Source organism: Astyanax mexicanus, chromosome 2, assembly GCF_023375975.1.
Source record: "Astyanax mexicanus isolate ESR-SI-001 chromosome 2, AstMex3_surface, whole genome shotgun sequence".
In the NCBI taxonomy this organism is placed as follows: domain Eukaryota; kingdom Metazoa; phylum Chordata; class Actinopteri; order Characiformes; family Acestrorhamphidae; genus Astyanax; species Astyanax mexicanus.
Window position 1 is genome coordinate 74232331 of NC_064409.1, and position 25859 is coordinate 74258189.

The window sequence follows — 25859 nt, forward strand, 5'->3', positions numbered from 1 at the left end:
ATTATTTAATGTGAAGCTTAAAGGGTTTTATAAATATTTTAAAGATTTGTAGTGTATATGTTTTGCACTTTAGTACTGTGAAAATTCCTGCACTTTTATATGTATTTATTGTATTGCATAGTTATTATTTTATACAAAAGCAGACTATTGGTAAGTTTGCAAATGTATTTTTTCATATTGTCAGAAATATTGTTATTGAAAAAAATACGCTGAAAAACTCCTGATGAATATACCATGGGACTGAACAATATATTAGACAAAATATTATATTATTATCTAACACATATTCTCCACAATATTCTATAAACAAAGATAAATCAAACATCTCTTACTGAATAAGATTTAATTTATTTAATTTAAAAAAGCAAAACTATCAACAGTTTCCAAGTAAAATGAGTGCAAAAAAATAGATTTATAAATCAGGCACAAAATATCTTAATTTTAGGAATAAAAACCGAGGATTTGGGGCAATAACAACAATAGCATGTTAGAATACCACAACTGTCATAGTTTTGTTTTTTAGACAAATCTTCAAGCTTACTTACAAAAGTGACATTTAATTTACTAATACATTTGTAAAACAAATAATGTCATTACTTTGTTATCAAATGTACTATTAATATTCTATTTAATTAATATACTATTATCTTTTTTATATAAATCCTGCTTTTCAAATGCATGTACTATTTAATATGTGTTATTTTTTTTAAATGCACATCATTTCGGGGTATTACGGTAGGTGGTTTATGGAAATGCTGAAACTCGCCTTTAGGTTCAGTAGATCTGCTGCTGTTGCTGCTTCTGCCACATTGATAATGTCTAACTTCAGGTTTATCGGTAATTAACAGCTAAATATCACTGTTCTACTGTTCAGCTGTACCACAGTCTGAACATCTTAGCCTGGTTCATTCATTTACCAGAGGAGAAACTCACTCTGCATGCTGACAGGAGCAGCAGCTGGGCTAACTATCTCCTGCTACTGCTGCTGTTTATAGAGTTTATATAGAGTTTTTTTTAATATATAGAAATGTTAATCTGGGATTTTATACTGATATATTTAACAGCTGATGTTAACTTCTCTTTGTTCTCTGCAGATATAGGTATTAACCTCACTGATCCCATGTTCAGAGGAGTCTACAGGGGGAATCAGAAACATGAAGGTAATAAAAACAATGCATGTGCAATATTTAAATAAATTAAATTAAATTAAATATTGTCTTTTCAGAACAAACAGTACTAGTCAAAAGTTTTCACACACTTTCTTGTTTAATGTTTCTCTTTATTTCTTTATTTAATTAATTTTCTACATTGTAGATTAATATTAAAGACTATGGTTGTGCCATATCGTATCGTACACAATAATATCGCCAACATTTTGAATATCGTAAACTTGATATTATTCCCTGAGATATCGTGCCATATCACCCACCCCTAATTATCACACCACTACTATATCAATACTTTTTTGCTGTTTTTAGCAAAAGAAAACTTCCCACTGTCCTCATTTCCCATTATATGTCTATTATAGACAGATTATATCTGTCAAGTATAATTTATTTTACTTTAATCCTGGATATATTGAGATATTTGGAGTTAGGGGTGAGCGATATGGTGCTCAAATAATATCACGATATTTCATGGTATTTTTGCGATAATGATACTCTTAACAATATGACAAAACACTGAATTATTTCAAGAATACACTACTGCAACAAAATGAAAATGAAATTTTATTATTGCATATGATATTATAGGGCACACCCCTAACTGAGATTTTAAAAAATACAAGAATTTCATCAGATTTTAAACAGAAGTCAATGATCCAGAATGTCATGATACTAATAATAATGCACTCCAAATATCTCCATATATCCAGGATTAATGTAAAATAAAATGATACTGGACAGATATAATCTGTCTCTAGTATATATATAATGGGAAATAAGAACAGTGTGAATTTTCTTTTGCTAAAAACAGTATAAAAATAGTACCTTGATTTGATAATTAGGAGTGGGTGATATGGCACGATATTTCAGGGTATAATATAGTTCACCATGTTCAAAAATGTTGGTGATATTATTTTTACCCCTATTTGGAGTGCATTATTAGTATCATGACATTCTGGATCATTGACTTCTATTACAAATTTGATAAAATTCTTGAAACTTTTAATATATCAGTTAGGGGTGTGCCATATCATAACATATGCAATAATAAAATGTAATTTTCATTTTTTTTGTTGCAGTAGTGTATTCTTGAAACATATATTTTCTAAATTGTGTTTTGTTATATCTCCAAGAATGTAATTATCGCAAAAATACCATGAAATATTGTGATATAACTTTAGTGCCATATTGCCCACTAGGGCTGGGGCGGTATTGATTTTTTATAACCGCGGTAAAAAACTAACGCATCACCGCGATATTGCGGTTAACCGCGAGACCCCAACCCCCCCCCCCCCCCCCCCCCCAAAAAAAAAAAAAAAAACACCGCAAATTTATTGGTAACAAATCTTTATTCTTCAAACCATACAGCCTACATACAACTTCTACATAAACCATAAATACAGCATAACAAGTGAACATATGCTGCCTGTATAATTCGTCATTGTACAGCTAACCTGTCTTTTTCCGTGCAGACTTTTTGAAGGAGGAGCTTGTCCGCCTCCCACTTCTCCATCCATAGATCTATTTTAGGGCTGGCCCGAATAGCGGTTTTGAGCTCAGGATATTCGGCAGTAATTGGTAGCGAATATTCTAATATTCGTTTAAAAAAAAAAGACGAATTAATCCACAGCAAAATTTTCCACTGACCCCCGGCCCCGAAAAAAATATATTTCTCACCCCTTTCCTCGGGCCGTTCGGGCTCAAGGCTCAAGAAGTCTGTGATAGGCGTCTGTTTTTTTTTTTATTCACACTCTTCTTATTTCTCATTAAATATCTACTAGATACAGATTATATCTGTACAGTATCATTTATTTCACTTCCCTCCTGAATATTTGGAGTGCATTATGTATCCTTATGTTGTGTAGTTATGTAGTTTTCACCCCAGAATTTCTGCTGCTGCCCAGGCTTCGGCTGCATCGCAGGGCAGGAGCGCAGCTGCGTTACGGCTATTTCGTTTGAATTGTGCAGTGCAGAGTATTACAGATTTTGTATTTTTGCACTTGGGCTATTAGCTCAATATTAAATATTTCGTTTGTTTATAAATTATTTTATATTCTTAAACCATGTTAAATTATATTCGATTGGAGGAAATTAATTCAGACATCATTTCTTTTTTGTCCCGTTACCGTTCCGCAAAAAAAATCCTTCTTTTAATCCCGCATCAGCCCGCCACATACACAGTTTTGCCGCACCTGCCCCGCGGTCCTAAATAAATTTAATAAATTACATTTAGTGCTTAAAATTAAAAAAAATATTTATTAAAACCGCGCGCGGTCACGTTTCTTACCACATTACAAAAAAAAAATCGGTGTGTGTGTGCGCGTGTCGGTCCATTCTCCGCTCCTTTTTTGTGCTTAGGGTTTTTTTTGTTGCGTGCATGAGAATCACTGCGTGATTATTACAATTTTCTTAACTATTTATTAATGTGCTCCCACATCCTCTGGATTGATTAAACTCCTGTTCCCGCCAATAACAATTCAGTTCTGTCTGTGCCGCAAGATATCCTGACGGGACCCGCGTCATATAATATGTTGATTAAAATGTCGTGACGTTAAGAAATCGGCTCGCAAGAGACAACCGACCAAAAAAAAGACATTAGTTCCATTTTAAAATAATAGAAACCTGTCCTTTATGTTTGACAATTTTTGTTTCACTTTACGTGTCCTTACTCATCTGAAGTTTATTTATCTGAACTGAGTTTCATATGGTTATATTTGTAGCGGTTCTGAACTCAGTTCCGCGTGCTGTGAAAGAGACAAGGCGCAGCGCATTTTACCTCAGACTTGGTCAGATAACAACATTTCAGTAAAGATGGTGGTTATAGTTTTATATCATTGCTTTGCTGTTTGAACTACACTTCAACCAACCTTTCTATTTTTACCAAGACTGAGGCGCAATGCCGCGCGTTCTCCGCGGTGCTCACGCAGAACAGCCAGCAGCCAGACAATGAATTAATATATTTTACTTTCTCAAAATGTGACCACGGAACACCTTACATGGCTCTATGGTTTACCTTGAGGTGGGTGAATTAGTTTGATGTGTTGGCGAGAGGTGCAGACACCACTTTCCGGCAAATCTTGCAGATGATTCTCTTCTGTTCTGAGTCTTTTTCTTCCTTTTTTCTCAACTTACTGAGCCTGCCCTGTAGCTTCCATTTCCGAGCCAACATTAGTGCTGCTAATCTTCACTCTCTTCAGCAGCCTCAATGGAGACGAAGTGAGCAGGACCTCAATGAGTACCACGCACCGCGTTTTGCTTAACCCATTCGCTGCCGCGCCAGTGCAGCGGCAGCACAGATAAATGACAAAAAAATTTATATTCGATATTATGAATTTTGAGATCGTTTGACACCAATATCTATCGCGATCAAAATATATTTGATATATTGCACAGCCCTATAGTGTAGGACTTACACTTGACATATTAATACTGAATTCACCACAGTTGTGCTTATATGGAGCATTTTACTACCGCTCAAAACGCAGTCAATCAGATTTGACAGCCATAAAAAAATGCGGTAATGACGGTAATGAGCTCATCACCGCGGTGACGTCCCATAACCGCGGTATTGCGGTAATAAAATTATCGTCACAGCCCTATTGCCCACCCCTAATAAAGAAATAAAACAATTAAGGGACACATATAGAATCATGTAGTAAACAGTAAAAAAGTGTTAGTCCTCCACCTGACTAAATCCCCTGATCTAAACCTGATGAACTGAGATGGTACCTCAGAGAAAGGATCATCCTGGTTCAGAAAAAGGTTCAGAGCTTCCTAAAGTCTACTGTCTTGTTTTATTTTCTAGATGATTTTCATCAGATTGTTGAACGAGCTCTGAAAGTTGGTGTTGAAAAGGTACAGTTCATTCCCCAGATTTCTGCCAATGGCTAATTCTATGTTCTCATAAAACCCTGCTGAAAAAGATCCTGTGTGTTTTCAGTTCATGATCACTGGAGGAAACCTGGAGGACAGCACAGAAGCTCTGAAACTGGCCAACACCAGAGGTATAAATCAAATTCAGATTGGTTAAATATTTATTATCCTCGATCCACACTGTGATCCATTTGTGTACCAGGAATACATCCTAGAAGGGTAATATTACCACCTACAGTGGACAGTGCAGCACAGAGCGTGGTAAATATTGTGACCGGCAGTATCTGGCTAGAATTGTCCATGTGAAGAGACAAGTGAAAGAAATCTTACGTTCTGTGGCAGAGCCTTAGTCTGATGGATCACTTGGAGCCCTTAGAAATTATAAATGAAAGGGAAAAATGAAATTTTTATAACAGAATTAAAATGGATAAAATTGTAATATAAGAAATTTAAAATTTAAGACATGATACAGAATAATTTAAAAAGAAAATCTCAAGACATCATAATTAAAAGAATATACAAATAATGAAAACTAAGAACAAAAAAATCAATACAAGAAGAAATAATGTACTAACAGTGTGCAAAGAAGAGCAGGAAAACAGATGTATTTTTAAGCTTTTTCTTGAAAGGGGTTACATCTTAAAGAAGAGAGCACACCTCATAGCTTATGGAAGTTTGTTAGCAGTTAGCTTTATTTTCTCCAATAACAAACTGTACTATCAAGTCAAGTAGTTTTATTGTTAATACTGCATTTGTGGGCACCGAGTGGTCCAGCAGTCTAAAGCCCTGCCACTATAAGCAGGAGGTCGCAGGTTTAAACCCCCCCTCATGCAGCTTTGCCATCAAGCTGCTGGCGCTCAGAGGGAGCACAATTGGCCCTGCTGCCTCCGGGTGGGTAGATGGCGCTCTCTCCCCACATCACTCCTAGGGTAATGTCCACAGCACAGGGCATCTGTGAGCTGCGCTGTGCTTTCCTCCGAGCACTCTGTGAAGCTGCTCGGTAATGCTGCATCAGCAGCAGCTCGAAAAGAAGAGGTGGCTGACTTCACATGTATCAGAGGAAGCATGTGTTAGTCTTCACCCTCCTGGTGTGTTGGGGCATCACTAATGATAGGGGGAGTCCTAGTGAATGGGTTGGGTAATTGGCCATGTAAATTGGGGAGAAAATGGGAAAAATTAAAAAATATAAAATACTGCATTTGTACAGCACATATAGAGAATTGAAATTACGTTACTCTCCTTCCCAAAGTTACAGCAAGTACGGCAAGATAAAAATATATGATCTAAAAGAATGAGAGACACTATATGTACATTACAACAAGGTCACAGATATAGACATAAGTGAGACAAGAGGCACAGAATAATAGTGCGATAGTGATGAGGGAGGGATTGAGAGGGAATGACAATACCAGCATAAACAGAACACATATAAACAGTAGTGCAAATATAGAGGTATAAAGCTTAAGGTTGGTAAAGGGAATGAGTGTGTACAGTTCTTTAAATGTCTGAGGATGGCGCAGAGTGGCCATCAAGCTGCCGGCGCTCAGAGGGAGGAAAATTGGCCCTGCTCCCTCCGGGTGGGTAGATGGCGCTCTCTCCCCACATCACTCCTAGGGTGATGTCTGCAGCACAGGGCGTCTGTGAGCTGATGTACCGGAACCGAGTCGCTGTGCTTTCCTCCGAGCGCGCTGTGATGCTGCTCAGCAATGCTGCATCAGCAGCAGCTCAAAAAGAAGCGGTGGCTGACTTCACATGTATCGGAGAAAGCATGTGTTAGTCTTCATCCTCCTGGTGTGTTGGGGCATTACTAGTGATAGGGGGAGTCCTAATGAGTGGGTGGGGTAATTGGCCATGTAAATTGGGGAGAAAATGGGAAAAAATTAGAAATAAAATGATAAACAAAAAAAGTCTGAGGATGAGTATTTAGTTACCAACTATGTTTTTTTTCTGAGCCTATAGGATTTGTATATCAGGTATTAATAAGCTTTTGATTCCTCTTTATGTTTCTAATCACATGCATATCCCATCTGTCTCTCTCTAGAGGAGTTCTTCAGCACTGTTGGCTGCCATCCTACTCGCTGTGCTGAGTTTGAGCAGAAGGGGGCAGAGCAGTACTTCAGTCAACTCAGAGAGCTGGCCCTCAACAACAGGGGGAAAGTGGTGGCTGTCGGGGAGTGTGGCCTGGGTAAATGCATTAATAATAATAATAATAATAATAATAATAATAATAATAATAATAATAATAATAATAATAATAATAATAATAATGGAGCACATTTCTTAAATATATTTGCTCAAAGTGCTTTACAGAAAGTGATAAAATGCAGGTTATAAAATGCAAAGTTAACAATAAGTAAAAAATGGGGTTGTCAACATTAAAGCATGCTATTTATTTGGAATCAGTAACTCATACTTGGTGGTGTAATTAATTAATATAATTAATTAAAACTTAATAAAGTTTGACCGCAACAAAAAGTACATAAATTATTAAGTGTTACAATGGTAAAATTAAATTGTATTTTTGTTAGCGAAGTCAATCACTTGAATAAAAGTAATTGTAATTATCACAGCAGTATTCAGTAATTGATCATAATTAAATTCATGATTTAAAACATTTTAAAAATGGTGGTATTTCCTTGCATGTTTGGAGAGGGACTGAGATTGAGAGCTTTAATGGAGGAAATAAACATTTAATGGAGGAAATAAACACACTGTGTTTGCATGTAATAAAAGTCTTAATTTTCAATGCAAGTCAATGTAAAAAGATTCTATTCCAAATTATATACTGAAGCATTTCTATAAGTCTGTTCATTATAAAATTCTGACATACATTTTAAAGAACAGCTGCCAAATGAAAGGGAATAAAAATAAATTTGTGTGACAAGAACACCATAGAATAATGATCACATTTACTTTACTTTATTCTTTGTTTTCTTATGTTCTGCAGACTTTGACAGGTTGGAATTCTGTCCAAAGGAGACACAGCTGAAGTAAGCAGTTCTTCTTTACACTCTTTTCCACTCTTTTTAGTTGGATCGTTGCCAGTTTAATCAGTTTGTTTGTTTCATTACCACTTTAAAGAGCGCCACATTCACATGGTCATTAACATCAACCAATATAATTTATTATCAGGCTTCATACAGATGCTCAGAAAATAGTAATGTTGTGTTTTCCAGGAATTTTCAATAAAGCGTTTGGGAATGCTTGTAAATAGATATAAAATCAGTAGCCTAAAATGAAAACTGCTCTCCCTCACTCACACCTCTACATATGACTATGGCAAATAAGGCCCTGCCACTATTATTGGGAGATCGCTGTTTCGAATCCCGTTCATGCAGCTTGTCATCAGCTGCTGGAGCCCCGAGATAGCACAGTTGGCACAATTGCTCTTTCTGGGTGGGTAGATGGCACTCTTTCCTCTTGATTATATTTCAGAGGTTTTCAATTTGGTAAAATCAAAGAAACTCATAATTTTTAAGTGGTCTCTTATTTTTTTTTTCAGAGCTGTATTGTCCAGCTCTATGTTATGGTGTGATGTTTAAGTATGTGCCCCTGTCTGCGTTACTTGTTTTCAGGTATTTTGAGAAGCAGTTTGATTTGGCTGAAGAGACCAAACTGCCCATGTTCCTTCACTGCAGAAACTCACACACAGAGTTCCTGGGTATGTCCAGTTCTGTACTGAAGAAGAATGTCCTTGTTTAACTCCCCTAAAATGGGATAGTAATGCTCTCTATATCACTCTTTTTCCCTTTTTTAATGTCAACAGACATAATGAAAAGAAACAGAGACAGATGTGTAGGTGGAGTGGTAAGTATAATGTTTTAGCTGGTTTTCCTTGTTCTTCATACCTTTCAGTCTGTGACAGTTTGGCAGGTGCTCTTATCCAGGCCAGAAATAAAAGAATGTATCGTAATGTTTTGAATCTTGTCCATGAACTCCTTGAGCCCCCTTTTGAAATCCACAGTAACCCAGAGCTTTTCTCGACATTAACTTACACGAGGAGCTGAATGTGTGAACACAAATGTCCAGATAATTTAAGTTGTACCAGACCTTACCTGGACTTTATCTTGCCAGCCCCCTTAGTACAAAGTCCAGATAATATCTGAGTGAGTCCACGTGTAAAATTTACCACCAGGATTTAACTAAGCAAGTAGGTAAGAGCCTCTCATTGGATAATAATTACTGCACGGGCGATTTTGTTTCAGCTGGCAACAAGTTATTTAACCCTAACTGATGCAGTGATACAGTGCGCTATAAAGGCATATAAAGTACATTAATGTTCCCCAAACATTGTCAGTGCGCCTTATAATCCGGTGCGCCTTATGTATGATGAATTTTTACCAGTCAGTTATTAAGAGCAGTAAAGCCACTCTGCTGAAATGCAGAGTTATACAGGAGTTTCAGTTTAGTTCTCCAGCAGTATTAGCTTTACCCACTAAGCGCTAGCCATTTGGCCGTGCAGAGGTGAGTATTATAGGCCTGTAGCCTGCTGCTAACCCCGGCTAGCACTGCTGGAGCAGCATTAGAATTGCCTGCTAACCAGGCTAAGTGCTAGTTAGCTATTTCACCATTCAGAGGTGAGTATATGGGACTGTGGCCTTCTCGTTTACAGTGTTAAAACAAGCAATGCGGGACGAAACGCTAGGTAATATCACCCTAACTGATGCAGTGAGTAGCGTGTCATTTGTTAAACAACCATGTTGAAAGACTCCTCCGAACCTGCGGTCGTGAAAAAGATGTTAATGCTTTTCCGAAGGGTCAAGTTATTGGAATTCATCAAGCAAAGAAAACAGATAAGGAGATGCTGAAACTACTAAAAACAGGTTAAGAACTGTCCAATAAAAACTGGAAGGACAGGACATCATCTTCCAGGAAAGTGCTGAGAAAAGTCTTAATAATGGTGATCAGCCATCAAATGGTGAAATCAAATTGTAAAAAAAACAACAATAGAACTCAGGGATATGTTTAATAGTGAAAGTAAGAGCATTTCCACACACAATGCGAAGGGAACTGAAGGAATTGGGACTAAACAGCTGTGTAGCCTTAAGAAAATCATTTATCAGTGAGGCTAAATGACAAAAACAGCTTCAATTTGCTAGGGATCACAAAGATCGGACTCTGGAGCAATGGAAGAAGTTCATGTGATGAGACACTGTTCCAGAGTGATGAAGCATCAGAGTAAGAAAAGAGGCAGCTGTAAGAAGTGATGCACCCATCAAGCCTAGTGTCTACTTGCTGCAGTTGGTCTGCAGGTCTAGGTTCAGCAAAAGTATATACTGAAAGAATGAGGTCAGCTGACTACCTGAATATACTGAATATAGACCAGGTTATTCCATCAATGGATTTTTTCTTCTCTGATAAACACGGCCATATTCCAAGATAACAATTTCAGGATTCATGAGGCTGGAATTGTAAGAATTAGAGAGAGTCTAGAGTTCTTACTGTGTTAAAATAGGTGTCGAAAAGGAGGGAAAACAAAAAAAGCATAAGAAATATAAAGAAAAACAGCAAATGCTGCTGCAACTGTCAGACACTAGTGTTAAAAAAGTGGAAAATGCCCGAAATTATTTTTTTTTTTTCCATGCTGTATGTAAAGCTCTGCTGTTTTGCAGGTTCACTCCTTTGACGGGACCAAAGAGGACGCTGCTGCTCTTATAGATCTGGATCTTTATATTGGCATCAATGGCTGGTAAGCAGCAGCAGCAGCATCTCCTGCATTCTCCTCTTTAATAATCAGCTGATCCACGGCGACTGTCACGACTCTCACTGGGTACCGCCTCATTACTCAGCTGGCATGTCTCCTCGGCATGTCTCAGCTCAGCCTCTGCCAGCTGTATAATGAAGAAGAGCGGGAGAGTGCTGAAATATTCTAGCAGAGCGATCAAAAGGAGCTCTAGAGTGCATGCTGGGAGAAGTTGCTGGGTGGTTAGGACTAGTGACTGTGAGTCAGAGTTCCAGGTATGCTGTTGTTTTTTCCTACTTTAGTTAGTTTAGAGTTTAGCCTTAAGGAGTGTGTGAATGTCTTTTAGTGCCTTTCAGTGTTTAAAGAGCTACATTATGTGGACAGAAGATTTGGGACACACATCATAATCATTTAAATTAGGTGTTTCATTCAGTCTCATTGACACAGGTGTATAAAATCAAGCACCTAGCCATGTAGTCTGCCTGTATATGTCAGCAGTAAAGGAAAAGTCTCAGCACACTAGTGATCAACAACTGCCGAGTTCCACACCTGCTGTTAGAGCTGCAAAGGGGGACCGACTCCACACTGATGATGACTATAGGTTCAGAATGGGACGTCATCAGTTCAAGTTCAAAATGTTCAAAAATAAAATGTTATATATGTTCAAATTAGGTAAAGAGTACTAAAATTGCTTTTTAATTTAATATACTTTATGAAAATACACATTAAATATACTCTCTCTATATTTACATAAACGTATTTTAAGCAATATTTTAAATGATGCATTGTGTTGATAGAAAATATATATATAGTGTCATTAAATCCTGCTTAAATAGTATTTTTAGTGTGGTTTATTTTCCAGGAGCATTAAGATGTACACAAGTAGTGCATCAATACGCAAAGTAGTACATTTACAATATACTTCAAGTTTATTAAAACATGTGTTAAAAAAAAAACCCATACTTAAATCTACTCGCAGTTCGTAATTCGCAGAAGTATTAAAAAATCTCTCAAAAGCACAATGATATGCTTTTATGTTGTATTTAAATATAGCCTAATTACAAATGAAATATACTTAAGTTGCCATAAGTTGTTATAAAATAGTACATTTAGTATGTATTTAAGTATGTATTGATTTTAATGATAAAAGTATGTACTTTTCCATGTTAAGTATACTTTTAAAAAATGTATACTTAATACACTTTTCTTTTACAAGGGCACACAATTTCATTCCTCTCTCTGATTGCAGCTCTTTGAAGACAGAGGCAAATCTCGAGGCCATGAAATCAATTCCCACAGAGAGACTGATGATAGAGACAGGTTGGAAATCACATCACATCTTTTTTTCTTTGTATAATTAAAAATAACAACACACATTTGAGTTTTTAGCTGATGATGAGGGATGAAATCAATAACCTTGCTGTGCAGGATCTGTATATGAATGTTTTTACTGTTATATAAAACCTTACAGCCATTTTATTCTTCTTTCTCTTATATTTTCCTCTGCCTCTCTCTGCCTCTGTTTGCCCTCCCAGACGCTCCATGGTGTGGCATCAAAAACACTCACGCTGGATCCAAGCTTGTAAAAACTACATTTCCCACCAAGAAGAAATGGGAATCAGGTCACTGTCTGAAGGACAGGAATGAACCCTGTCATATCATGTAGGTCAAAGAGCAACATTACGACATCTGAACAAATAGAACCACCGTCAGACTGAAAGCCAATCATTTCAGTTTCGATCCACTGGCTAGTTTGTCTAATCAATTTTACTGATCACTAACTTTGTTTATTTGGGTTTATTCTAAATGTATAAGTGGTACAAACACACTTATTAATAAGATGCATATTTTTAAACCACTACTCATCTTTTTCAGACAAGTGCTGGAGGTGATGGCAGCGGTGAGGAACGAGGACCCTGTGGAGATGGCCAACACAATCTATCAGAACACACTGAAAGTGTTCTTCACTGGAAGCTGATATTACAGAAAGACTGGATCTAGTGTGACTCTATAACAGTATAAAATGGAACATATTTTAATAAATAAGTGAAGAAAACACTGTCTTGTCTTTTTTATATATTTAGCATTTCTACTGAAATCAATCAAGTTGTGTATATAGTGTAATTTTGCTAATAAATCATTATTTGATTTGTTTAATTTATTTTTTACCTTTATTTAACAAAGTAAAACTTGAAAAATGAGTTGGGCGATAATTTTAGAAAGATGTCAATGTTAACCATTAATTTGATTTGTTTAAGATTTTTTAAAATATATTTTAGATTCATATTTTAAGTTTGTTTAATTGATTTTTGTATATTTTCCGCATCTTTTCATTAGGTTTCGTTTCCTCCATATACTTTCGTGTGGCTCCGTTTATTTTCGTGTATTTGTATGTTTTGTGTATTTCCATTTGGCTGCATTTATTCGTATATTTTCGTTTGGCTTTGTTTATTTTTGTGCTTTTTAATATATATTTTTTGTTTGGCTCTCTTTACTTTGTGTGTTTTCATACCATTTCGTTTATTCTCGTTTATCTTCGTGTATTTCCTTTTGGTTTCGTTTATCTTCGTGTATTTCCTTTTGGTTTCGTTTATCTTCGTGTATTTCCGTTTGGCGTCGTTCCTTTTCGTTCATCTTCGTGTTTTTCCTTTTGGTTGTTACTTATTTTCGTTGATTCTCGTTCATCTTCGTGTGTTTCTGTGTATCTTCGTGTTTTTCCGTTTGGTTGTTACTTATTTTCGTTTATTCTCGTTTATCTTCGTGTGTTTCCGTGTATCTTCGTGTGTTTCCGTTTGGCTCCGTCAGCTCGGCTCGGCTGCGTTCGTCGCTGGATACGCTGTGACGTCGCGCGCTTCCGCGTTCTTCGCATAGCAACAGAGCGCGGAGGGAGCGGAGATGGCGGCCGGTGGCTGTCCGACTTAACAACAGCGGCGCGGAGAGAGAGCGCGAGACCCTGCCGGGGCAGGAGCGGCTGTACCCGGCGGCCACACCGCGGACATGGCCTCCACCGGCGGCCGGATCGGTCAGCAGGCCCTGGCGGTGCTGGAGGTGGCGCTGCGGGTGCCGTGTATCTTTATTATCGACGCCATTTTTAACTCTTACCACGACCCGGGAGCGGGCTGGGCCGGGACCGCGGGCCGTGTTCTAGGCCGAGTGCTGGGTAAGCTCAGGCGGACACCCCGCTGATTACATACCGTCGGCTGCTGCGGGTTCCTCCGGCAGGGCGGAGCGGACAGCGAGGCTCCGCGGGGCAGAGGAGCGCAGGGCCTACCTGCTACCGGGTAAAGCCGGTTTAGCTGCCAGAGCTCCGGTTCTTGGGGTCTGGTTAGGCTGTCAGAGCTCCGGCGGACAGGCTGGAGTCACAGCGGGGGCTCGTTGGGTGTTTTAGTGGGTTTGAGTTTGACAGGCAGCGCAGAGAGAGAGGCCCTAGCCTTTAGCCTGCCCCCTTTAACCCTGTTCAGCTCAGCTCAGCTCAGTTAGATAACCTATAGCTAACCCCAGATATAATAGAGGCCATTCATTGTATTGTGGACAGGTGTTTGTGCACCAATGTGGGAATATATATATAGATACCAAACATTAAAACACACATTGAATTATTTAGTAAACATTTCCTCAGTCAGGTTTATGAGGAAGAGTCACCTGGATTTTTAAGTTTTTTAGTCAACAGCTGTGCTGAACTCATCAAAAGTTAATTACTTGAATGTATTGCCTTTAAACTACCTTAATGTTAAGGTTTGAGATCATCAGTTGTAAAGTTGTGAAGAGGTAGAGTTGGTATACAGTGAGTAATGTTCTAAACCAAAATACCACCTAAAAGTAATTCACAGGAACATATGCAAGCAAACTAGGGGTGAAAAATATGAACAAAAATGCAGTTACCTCTGTTGGAGTTCCTGATGTCAGTGTAAAGCACAATAAAATAATGCTTTTGACATGTTCTGCAAATTCCAATAGACCTGCTGCAAAATTACTTTTATTTTGTAGCCCATGACGTTCCAAGAAAAGTATGTTTTTATCCAACATTAACAGTGGCTATGTTCACATTACCAGGCTGAAGTGACTTAAATAAGATTTTTTTCTCAGTGTGGCTCAGATCTTTTTTTTTTTTTTTTTTTTTTTTTGTAGCTGTTTGAGCAAGCCAAATCAGATTTTTTTTCCCCCAAATCAGGTTTGAGTCACTTTCATATGTGGTCCTAAATCAGATGCACTTCTGGCATATGCGTCATGAATGTGAACGGTCAAATCAAAATTTATGCGTTTTTTGCATTCATGCATGCATGCTTCTCTCTCGTACCCACACATCTCTTGGTGCAGCTGTGCAGCTATAGCTGCAAAAACAGCAAAAGCAAACCACCTGACCTTTTTTCACCTCCTTGACCTGAGCATGAACTTCAGACCAGCTGTTTGCTCTTAAGTGGCCATTCCAAACCTGTATAGAGATGTGAAACACAGTGTAGCAATTAACTAAGTTACATTAAACGATATTAAAAGAAGAATGTAACTGTTAAGTCTATATAATATAAACACTATTATTTTAATAATGTAAGTTTGAGTGTTCCTTGTATAGTTACAACATTTTATATTTAAACTACAATTTTTATTGTAACCGAAATTAACCAAATTAATACATTTTGAATCGGGTCTAATCGAACTGGGAAATCAGTGACAATACCCACACCTAGTGGTTTCATTTTATTCCAGAGCTGTATGTTTGGTGTTTAATACATTTTAGTCTGGTTAGTTTTCGGTTCAAACTGCAGTTTATTGAAAAGACTAAAGAACTGGTGGGCTGTATCTTCCTATATTTCACACCTAATTTGTTGTAGAATATGAATCATGAATCTATGTCAGACCAAACTGATAAGTCTACAGCTCCAGTAGATGTGAAAGCACCCTTGGTTTGCCAACTAGACAAGTCCGTTTAATTTGGTGTGTAACAGTTTATCATTATAGAACAATATACACTGTATTGCCAAAAGTATTCACTCTCCATAGCAAATAATTCAGTCCAGGTTCCAAGTACTTCCACAGGTCCACAGGTGATTAATGAAAGCAGCATATAGTCATGCAGACTGCTTCTACAAACATAAGTGAAAGAATGGATCTCAGGCACTCAGGAGCTCAGTTAACTCCAGCATTGTGGTACAGTAATAGGATGGTGCAACAAGTCAAACTTCATGTAGCTTCAGAGTTCATCATCACTACACACCCCCAAACTTCATGTAGCTTCAGAGTTCATCATCACTACACACCTCCAAACTTCATGTAGCTTCAGAGTTCATCACTCACTACACACCCCCAAACTTCATGTAGCTTCAGAGTTCATCACTACACACCTCCAAACTTCATGTAGCTTCAGAGTTCATCACTCACTACACACCTCCAAACTTCATGTAGCTTCAGAGTTCATCACTACACACCTCCAAACTTCATGTAGCTTCAGAGTTAATCACTACACAGCTCCAAACTTCATGTAGCTTCAGAGTTCATTATCACTACACACCTCAACTTCATGTAGCTTCAGAGTTCATCACTACACACCTCCAAACTTCATGTAGCTTCAGAGTTCATTATCACTACACACCTCAACTTCATGTAGCTCCAGCAGAGTTCATCACTACACACCTCCAAACTTCATGTAGCTTCAGCAGAGTTCATCACTACACACCTCCAAACTTCATGTAGCTTCAGCAGAGTTCATCACTACACACTTCCAAACTTCATGTAGCTTCAGAGTTCATCACTAGTTTCTATGACCGAACATACTTTGGGCAATATAGTTGCAATATGATCTACAGCTCTTGCCTCTATTGATTTAAATGTCTTTTTAATCTCTGTTTCAGGTATTGTGGTGTGCAGTGTAGTGCTGGTGCTGTCCCAGAAGTCCCTGTTTAAGTTCTACACGCTGTTCTGTGCCGTGATGCTGGGAGCCGTCGCAGTGTTAATAAACTACTACGCTACGTCTCATATAGACTTCTACAGCGCCTACTACAAGGCGGCGCTGGGCTTTCGGGTACTGCCCCGTAACGGCCCCACGCTGTGGCTGGGCATGGCGGTGCTGCAGCTGCTGTTCGGCGCTGGGTATGTGGTGCTGTTGAACGTGCACTCCTTGTGCGCCGCGCTGGTGGTGCTGGACATCCTGCTGCCTCTTTCTGGACTGGTCATGGAGCTGCCCCTGGATGTGCGGCAGCTGGTGGCCGTGGCCTCGGGCCTGATGCTGGCCCTCAACACGGCCGTGTGCCTCCTGCTCCGCCTCAAGTGGTTCTACTACTCCTGCCGCTACGTGTACCTGTTGGTCCGACACATGTACCGCATCTACGGACTGCAGCTGCTGCTGGAGGACACCTGGAAGAGGATCCGCTTCCCGGACGTGCTGAGGGTCTTCTGGCTGACCCGTATGACTGCGCAGGCCGTGGTGCTGGTGTACATGGTGAAGGCGGCTCGGCTGGCGAGTGGTGGCGAGCAGCCCTACCTGACGTGGGACGTCTTCTGGGACCTGTGCAGCAATCTGATCATCAGCGGATGTGACTCCACACTGACCGTGCTGGGCATGAGCGCAGTCATCTCCTCCATCGCCCACTACCTGGGACTGAGGTAGATATCTTATCTAAAAAATCCTGCTTTATGGTACACACATCTAGGCCTAAATATTGTATATACAGCTCTGGAAAAAAATGAGACCACTTGAAATACAATCAGTATAATCAAGAATATAATCAAGAGGAAGATGGATGATCACAAGCCATCAAACCAAGCTGAACTGCTTTAAGCAGTGCCATAAAGTTATCCAAAAGCAGTGTGTAAGACTGGTGGAAGAGAACATGCCAAGATGCATGAAAACTGTGATTAAAAAACAGGGTTATTCCACCAAATATTGATTTCTGAACTCTTAAAACTTTGTAAATATGAACTATTTGTATTTGCATTGTTTAAGCTTTGAAAGCTCTGCATCTTTTTTGTTATTTCAGCCATTTCTCATTTTCTGCAATAAATGCTCTAAATTACAATATTTTTATTTGGAATTTGGGAAAAATGTTGTCTGTAGTTTATAGAATAAAACAACAGTGTTCATTTTACTCAAACATAAACCTATAAATAGCAAAATCAGATAAACTGATTCAGACAGTGGTCTTTTATTTTTTTTAGAGCTGTATACAGTATTATCATGATCTTTTAAAAATATTTCAATTCCTTCAATTTCCCAACATATATTTTATAGTTTGCATACATATGTTGTTGATATTTGTGCCTTGGCTTCAGTTATTCATTTTATCACATTGTATAGGGGTATTAAAAAAAGCTTATTTTCTAAACAATAACAGAATATGTTTGATACTAAAGTTGATATTTTGGACCCATAGAAATGACTGGAATTAATTCATTACACTTGTTGAATTGTGGATTAGCTCTTAAAAAAAAGAGCAGAAATAAATGCTAGGGGACAGGGCAGACTCTTATCAGCGTCAAATCTGTTAAGAATTGTGAATTGTTAGTAACTTTGATATACCTTGATATATCTTTGATATACCTTAGAATATCAAATGCTATTGTAATAAAAAGCCATGAATGCTAGGGTTAAGTTCTGACTAAGTAGGGTTAAGCTCAGCTAGCATTACTATCCTAGCCCTGTACAGCGTATATATTTCAACTGGAGTACAGCCAATATGTTAAAGGTTAGTAAATTGTTACCAAGCATAAAAAGTGATGCAGAATGCCTTTTTAAATATATATATAAATTAGTTAATGCATGTTGAGTTTAAATATGGACTTAAACTTGGCGTTTACCCTCACACTCACTGTTTTGTACATAGCAGCATAGTGGGGGCCAGGGGATTAGTGTGGGCCTGCCTCTGCTGCCTAAAGAAATCGTATTGTTAAAGAAAATACTGCAATATGGCTTCAGATCATTTTTAGTCATTGTTTGGTAAAAATTATTGTCTTTTCTCTTTTTCTTTCTTTTTCGACTAAATATTTTCATTTTCCACCAAATATTTAAGGCATCTATAGTTTTGTACAGCAGTGCATCATCACAGCCAATGGCTAATTGATTGTCTTCTACCTATATACTGTAGTATACGTACTCTATAAACTGTTGTATTTAATAATTCTTTTTTTTTTTTCTTTTTTTTCTCCTCCAGCATCTTGGCCTTCATTGGCTCCACCGAGGAGGAGGACAAGCGACTGGGCTTTGTGGCGCCCGTGCTCTTCTTCATCCTGGCACTGCAGACTGGCCTGAGCGGCCTGGACCCTGATGAACGATTGGTCCGCCTCAGCAGGAACATGTGCCTCTTGCTCACGGCCGTGCTGCACTTCATCCACGGCATGACGGACCCTGTGCTGATGTCGCTAAGCGCCTCGCACGTCCCCTCGGCCCGCCGCCACCTGCCTGTGCTGCTGGTGTCGCTGGGGCTTCTGGCGCTGCCTGTGCTGCTCAGCCGCCTGCTGTGGCGACACTACGCCCTCAACACCTGGCTATTCGCCGTCACCGCCTTCTGCGTGGAGCTGTGCCTGAAGGTTTTGGTCTCGCTGACTGTCTACGGTCTGTTCATGATTGACGGCTACTACAACGTTCTCTGGGAAAAGCTGGATGACTACGTCTACTACGTGCGCTCAACGGGTAACGTCATCGAGTTCGTTTTCGGCGTGGTCATGTTCGGAAACGGTGCCTACACCATGATGTTCGAGTCGGGCAGCAAGATACGCGCCTGCATGATGTGCCTCCATGCTTACTTCAACATATACCTGCAGGTAATGTAATATTGGCTATTTAGGCTGTTAATTCGTATTGGTAAATTTATATACATTTTATATTTGGACAAAAGTATTGGCATACCAGCTTATTTATTGTAGTGCTGGGTGGTATACAGGTTCAAAACTGGTATGCATTTTCCACATACCACTAGAGTGCCAAAGAAGCAGCTGCAGCTTGCTAACTAATGGTAGCGCTCCTTCCTGCCTGAATAAAAAGGGAACGTAGCTTTATCTGAGGAGCTCCTGTTGTTGTTCCTCACAGTATGAGTATTTTTATCTAAGTAAAATAGAAAAACAACAGCAAACAGCAAATTATTTACTCAGAAAATAATAAAATGGAATTGCACAATTGAACCACAGTTCAGAGAAAAGTTCCTGACGTCCGCATAGTTGAGCCCAGAATCGGTCCTGGGTACAGAATCATTTATTCAGCACAAGTGATAAAACTTCCTAAAACTCTGTAGCTTAAAGGATAATTTCAGTGCACACTGCACTGAATGTATTCGTTAACTGGAGAAAGAAGGGACTTGGAGCTGATTTTAATACTGTAATGCCTCTAGGGTAATTTTCCTACTAGATTTGTGTAGATCATCTAGCATTGCTGTGAGGAGTTGATTGCATTATGTGACTTTTGAGACAATTCTGTTGGATGTTTATTGGAAGTATTTATTTATATACTTTATATACTTTATTTATATACTTATTGGAAGTATTTATTTATATACCTGTCATTCTCACCTGAAGATAACTCAATCTCTGCACGGATATCGTCGTGTCTCTCTGACATATCCTCTTGGATGAAGGAACATCACCTTCAATTAAATCTCTCAAAGACTGAACTTCTGGTCATACCAGCAAAACCATCTTTTCAACACAAATTCTCTATAAGCATCTACTCTCTCTCTCTCTCTCTCACCGACAAAGGTTGCTAGGAACCTGCGTGTTATGGTTGATGACCAGCTCTCCTTCACGCACCATGTGGCCTCGGTTGCTCGATCCTGCCGCTTCGCGCTTTATAACATCAGGAAAATTAGACTCCAACTCCTGGTACAAGCAGTCGTCATCTCACAACTCGACTACTGCAAAGCCCTGCTAACTGGCCTCCCGGCCTGCGTAGTAAAACCACTCCAAATGATCCAGAATGCAGCAGCACGTCTGGTCTTCAACCAACCAAAACGGGCTCATGTAACCCTGCTGCTCATTGAGCTCCACTGGCTACCAGTTGATGCTCGCATCAAATTCAAAACTCTTACAATCGCCTACAAGGTGATGACAGAACAGGCTCCTTCCTACCTGCACTCACTCCTGAAGGCTTACGCTACCTCCCGGCCGCTGCGCTCCCCCAATGAACGTCGCCTCGCTTTGCCAAACATCCACACAAAGCAATCCAGACTGTTCTCATACAGAGTTCCCCAATGGTGGAACAAACTACCTTACACTACCAGATCAGGAGAATCTATCTTTAAGAGACTCCTGAAGACAGAGCTCTTCAAAGAGCTCTTACTCTCCTAACACCTCTAACACACTAACTACTTCTAACCCCATTTCCTTCTTCCCCTCCTTCACTTCTCTATCCCTTTATTTCCCTTCAACCTCCTTTAAGCCCTATCTAAAAATGGGTTATCTAAATTCCTATTACTTTTGCACTTCATTATTGTAAGTTGCTTTGGACAAAAGCGTCTGACAAATGAAATGTAATGTAATGTAATGTAATATTTGCAGGGGCTAGACAAGCTCTATGTGCATTGTCAGCATTAAGTGCCACTTAATGTGGATGTTTTCATTCATTAGAATGCATGACCTCCTACTGCCCTGGTCTTACAGCTTAGGCCTACATTAAGCTCCTCAACCACATCATACTAACCACAGTGGACACCTGTCCCGTCCCGACCCCCCCCCCCACTGTCCTCTTTTAGGAAAACCAATATATAGTCACTCTAACCACTGCGTAACCAGAGTTGTTTATATTAGGCAGGTTAGAGCTGTGCAATATAGTGATATTTTATCGTTTTATCGTATCGACGACAGGAAAGTTAAGAAATATAATGTAGATTTTGGCCATATCATCCAGCCCTAAGCCAGGTGATAAATTGGTCAGGGTTTGGGTTTTCACAGATTTATAATCTAGAGTTTTTTTGTTAGATACAGAAAAGTGAGGTGATGAAACAAGCATAGTTGAAGGGCATTGTGATGCAACTGGTCGAAACAGACCGTGCAGCTTATGTTGTCCCTTAGTAAGTTAGGCAAAGGTGGAACACTAGCAGTCTTTTCATTACAGCACCCTGCATTGGCATTCAGTATTAAAATTAGTGATCTTATGAGGGAAATGCTTATCTTATAATTACATTTGGAGCATGTCTTAATGTTTGATCTAAAAGCAATTACTACTACTAATCAACATAACAATAATATTATCCAACTGAAGTAAAGCTAAGCTAAGTAAACAAAACTGTAATTCTTTCTTTTAAAATCAAAAGAGCACTGGATGTTAATCTACAGAGATTTCTCACAGATTCATCTCACAGATTTCTCAGAAAACAATTTAATTAGGTCAATAAAGCGCTTCTGTTTATTTACAGTAAGCTTAGATTTGCCAATTTCCAATAAGCCTGGGTCTCGAAGCATTAACGGCTATCGATAGCCGCGGTTAGAGACTAGTGCCACTTAACAGAGCTACACTGAGGAACACTGAGCCAGGGTGATATTAGCTAGCGGTCGTCCCACGTACCTTGTTTTAACACAGTAAACACACAGACTACAGTCCAATATACTCCCCTTTGAATGGCAGAAGCATTAACGCAGTTAGCGGGTAATGTCAATGCTGCCCCAGCAGTGCTAGCCAGGGTTATCAGCAGCCTACAGGCTGATTATACTCTCCTCTGAATGGGGAAAGAGCGAGTGCTTAGCGGGTAATGCCAATGCTGCTGGAGAACTAAACTGAAACTCTTGTATAACTCTGTACTTCAGTGAAGTGACTTTACTGCTCCTTAATACCTGACTGGTAAAATTCATACATAACATGCACAGGATTATAAGACTCACTGACGATTTTTGGGAAAATGAAAAGTTTTTAAGGGCGCCAAATAATGCCAAAAATATGGTATTCCATATCATTATTAATAAATACTTTGCCCTTTGCCCATTTCTTCTTATTCCTTCAGGCCAAGAACGGCTGGAAGACCTTCATCAACCGCCGCACAGCCGTGAAGAAGATCAACTCTCTACCGGAGGTGAAGGGCAGCGAGCTGCGGGACGTGGAGGACGTGTGCGCCATCTGCTACCAGGAGTTCATCGCCTCGGCCCGCATCACGCCCTGCCGGCACTACTTCCACGCCCTCTGCCTGCGCAAGTGGCTCTACATCCAGGACACCTGCCCCATGTGCCACCAGAAAGTGTACGTGGAGGACGACAGCCGAGACCGCGCACCCTTCTCCAACAACAATGGCTACGCTCCGGCCGGGGAGGAGCGGGGGGAGGAGTTCGATGGTGGAGGCGGGGCTGAGGGAGGGCCGGGAGGAGGAGCAGAAGGAGGAGGAGCAGCAGCAGAAAGGGCGGAGCCTGATAACGAGCTGCAGGAGGACAATGACAGTATAGAGTACGACGAGGAGGAGTGGCGGGGCACTCAAAGCGGCGCGAGCCCTGTAGAGGAGGACTATATAAATGATGATACGGACTCGAACACAGACTGAAGGAAATGGATATTTTTAGTTTTAAATATGAAAAAACAAGCATCTTAATTTTTGAGATCAGGGAAATTTCTGTTTTTTTTTTTTTCTTCCTGCGCTTTAGGATTTTTATTTTTTTTTTGTATGTCTGTGTCTCTTAAAGGGCTGATTGGAGTTTAAAGTATGAGTGAGTGCCTAAGCAAGGGCTCGGAGCTCAGAGACACACACAGGTATTCTTCGGGTGTGTTAAGAAACAGCATCGGCGGGGCGTTCGCTGCTTTACTTGAGAGAAAATTGGTCGCCTCTTGTGCCGCTGCCAACGCCCTGCTTACTGTCGGAGAGGTTTAAGGTGTCGTGCTACTGTAACCACACAGATATACCTCTCTTTACGGCTACTACTGGTCTCTTGTGTGACCTTGCTTCAAATTTGTGTACATTGTTGTACATGTAATAAACGAATGACGTGCTTTCCCTTAGGAAAAAAAGAGAAACGTGCGTCAGACTGTGTTCTCAGAGGCTGAGAGGATCTCTCGACTGCGCCATGTCTCTCAACGCCAGACCATATCTGTGTTAATCTCCACGTTTCTGTCGGACGGCTCGGTTGCTTTTGGTGTTTAAAACAAACTTAGCTCTTGAAATTTTTGACATTGTTTTCCTCACTCCGGTTCTTATTCTGTACTACGATTACTACAGTTAACTACATCCTCTGGTTTAGGGTTCTCGATAATGCGATAATGTTCTCCAGGAGCAATAAAGCCACTCAGTAATGATGATAAAGATGATGATGATGATGATGCTACGGTGAGAGTTCAGTGACTGTTTATTAATGTGGAGCTCTATAAGAGAGTAAATGCTAATCTACAGACAGTTAATGCCTGTTACTCCCAATCCGATCAGTACTGATCAGTACACTATTACACTATTCCACTTCAAAGTCTTAAAGAAGGCAGACACTGTATTTGATGCATGTTCTCCACTGGAAACTGGACGAGCTTTGCAGAAGCTGCACTACCAGCCTGTCCATATAGAAATGCAGCACTATTATATAAACCCTGGAGTCAAGATTTCTGCCAAAAATAACTTCACTGCACTGCAAACATAATGTTATCATCACATAGGAAATCATCTTGGGTCTCATCAAAATATATATATATATATATTTAAATATAAGATTATTTGAATTATTTCTAGTCTATTCCTACTTGTTTTAACAATTAAATATGCAGGCATTCCCCCTTTTTATTATTCCTTTCAAATTTCAAGGAATAATAAACATAGAATAGCTAAATTAGAAATGAACAACTAAATTTTCTTATTCCAATAGATTAATATTTAGCTGTTAAAAAAACGAGCCAAAAACATACAAATGGAATAGGATTGGACCATACTATGATTTTTAAACCTAAGTGCTGATATTTCAGTACACAGTATAATATCTACAGCATTTCACTGACTGACATTCATTACAAGGCGCATTACTTAAATTAACTTAAATTCAATTATTTAATTAATTATGTAAATATTGGAATTATTTAATTCCCTCTGAACTTAAAAACATATGGTGATATTATGTTTGGCTGTATTGTCTAGCCCAAAAAAAAAAAAAAAAAAAATATATATATATATATATATATATATATATATATATATATATATATATATATATATATATATATATATATATATATTTGTGCACTTAAATTATTTAAATTATTCATTATATATAATTAGCTTTATTATTTCTAGCTTTGTGTTTGTGATGTTATTGGAACATTGTTTACAATATATAATAGTATACTTCCAAATGCATCATTTCTTTATTGTAATAGTAATATATATGTTAATAAATGCCACAGATTGTTCCTAATATTAATATGTAAATATAAATATAAATCCTTCAACAGCTTTAGATATTTTGTGTAGACTTAAGATGATTTCAAATGAAATTGGAAGATACAATATTTTTGCAGTGTGTGAAGCATCCCAACTCATTATGTCTGGTATAATATAGGTACCACTGCAGTGTGTTTTTCCCAGCAGGTGATGATAACACAGGGTCTGTTCCCCAGGCAGGGATTAGGCGTAGTCCTGTACTATATATATATTTTAAGTAAACTAAGCTTATATAAAAATCAAGACTCCCACCCACTATAAGACCACTATATAAGGCTAAATTCACACAGCAGGTAAAAGTGGCTGAAATGTGATTTTCTCACCAAATCTAATGATAACTTCAGGCTGTTCACACACAAAATTTTTAATTTGACGCATATCAGGCATTCATCTGAACAGTTCATGCTCCTGAACCGATGCTCTTGTGCTAAAGAGTACTTCTTGTGCTTCACAGGAAGTTTCGGTTTCATGTTCACACAGAAGGTGAGCAGGTGAAAGTGGCCCAAATCCTCATCTCATTTTCTCATCTAGTCTGATATTTATTTCAGGCCTGTCACAATAGCAATTTTTTTGTGGACGATATATAATCCCAGAAATTATTGCACTAAATGATATTATTGTTTGTTTGTATTTTAAGACCATTTAACTACACTGACTTAATGATAATAGTAGGGCTGTAACGATTAATCGATATAATCGACAATGTCGATTATTTAAATTTGTCGACTATAAATTTAATTGTCGACTAATCGTTAATTTTTAACTGTACTGCATTACACAAAATGACGGGGACAGAAGTGCGATGGGAGATGAGTAAATGGCTCA

General features: G+C 38.9%; 2 protein-coding genes across 2 annotated transcripts; both read left to right on the forward strand.

The window, feature by feature from the left end:
* Nucleotides 1-752: 752 nt before the first annotated feature.
* On the forward strand, nt 753-12778 carry tatdn1 (TatD DNase domain containing 1). The gene is made up of 12 exons (XM_007257730.4): nt 753-837; nt 1095-1160; nt 4972-5021; nt 5107-5170; nt 7081-7224; nt 7987-8029; nt 8615-8700; nt 8806-8846; nt 10652-10728; nt 11972-12042; nt 12258-12384; nt 12598-12778. Exons 1-12 carry the CDS (start codon nt 753-755, stop codon nt 12698-12700), a joined length of 957 nt encoding a protein of 318 aa, XP_007257792.3. The 3' UTR covers nt 12701-12778.
* Nucleotides 12779-13553: 775 nt separating this feature from the next.
* On the forward strand, nt 13554-23934 carry rnf139 (ring finger protein 139). Its single transcript, XM_007257731.4, has 4 exons — nt 13554-13882; nt 16569-17319; nt 18864-19473; nt 22638-23934. Exons 1-4 carry the CDS (start codon nt 13720-13722, stop codon nt 23163-23165), a joined length of 2052 nt encoding a protein of 683 aa, XP_007257793.1. The 5' UTR covers nt 13554-13719; the 3' UTR covers nt 23166-23934.
* The last annotated feature ends 1925 nt before the right edge of the window (nt 23935-25859 follow it).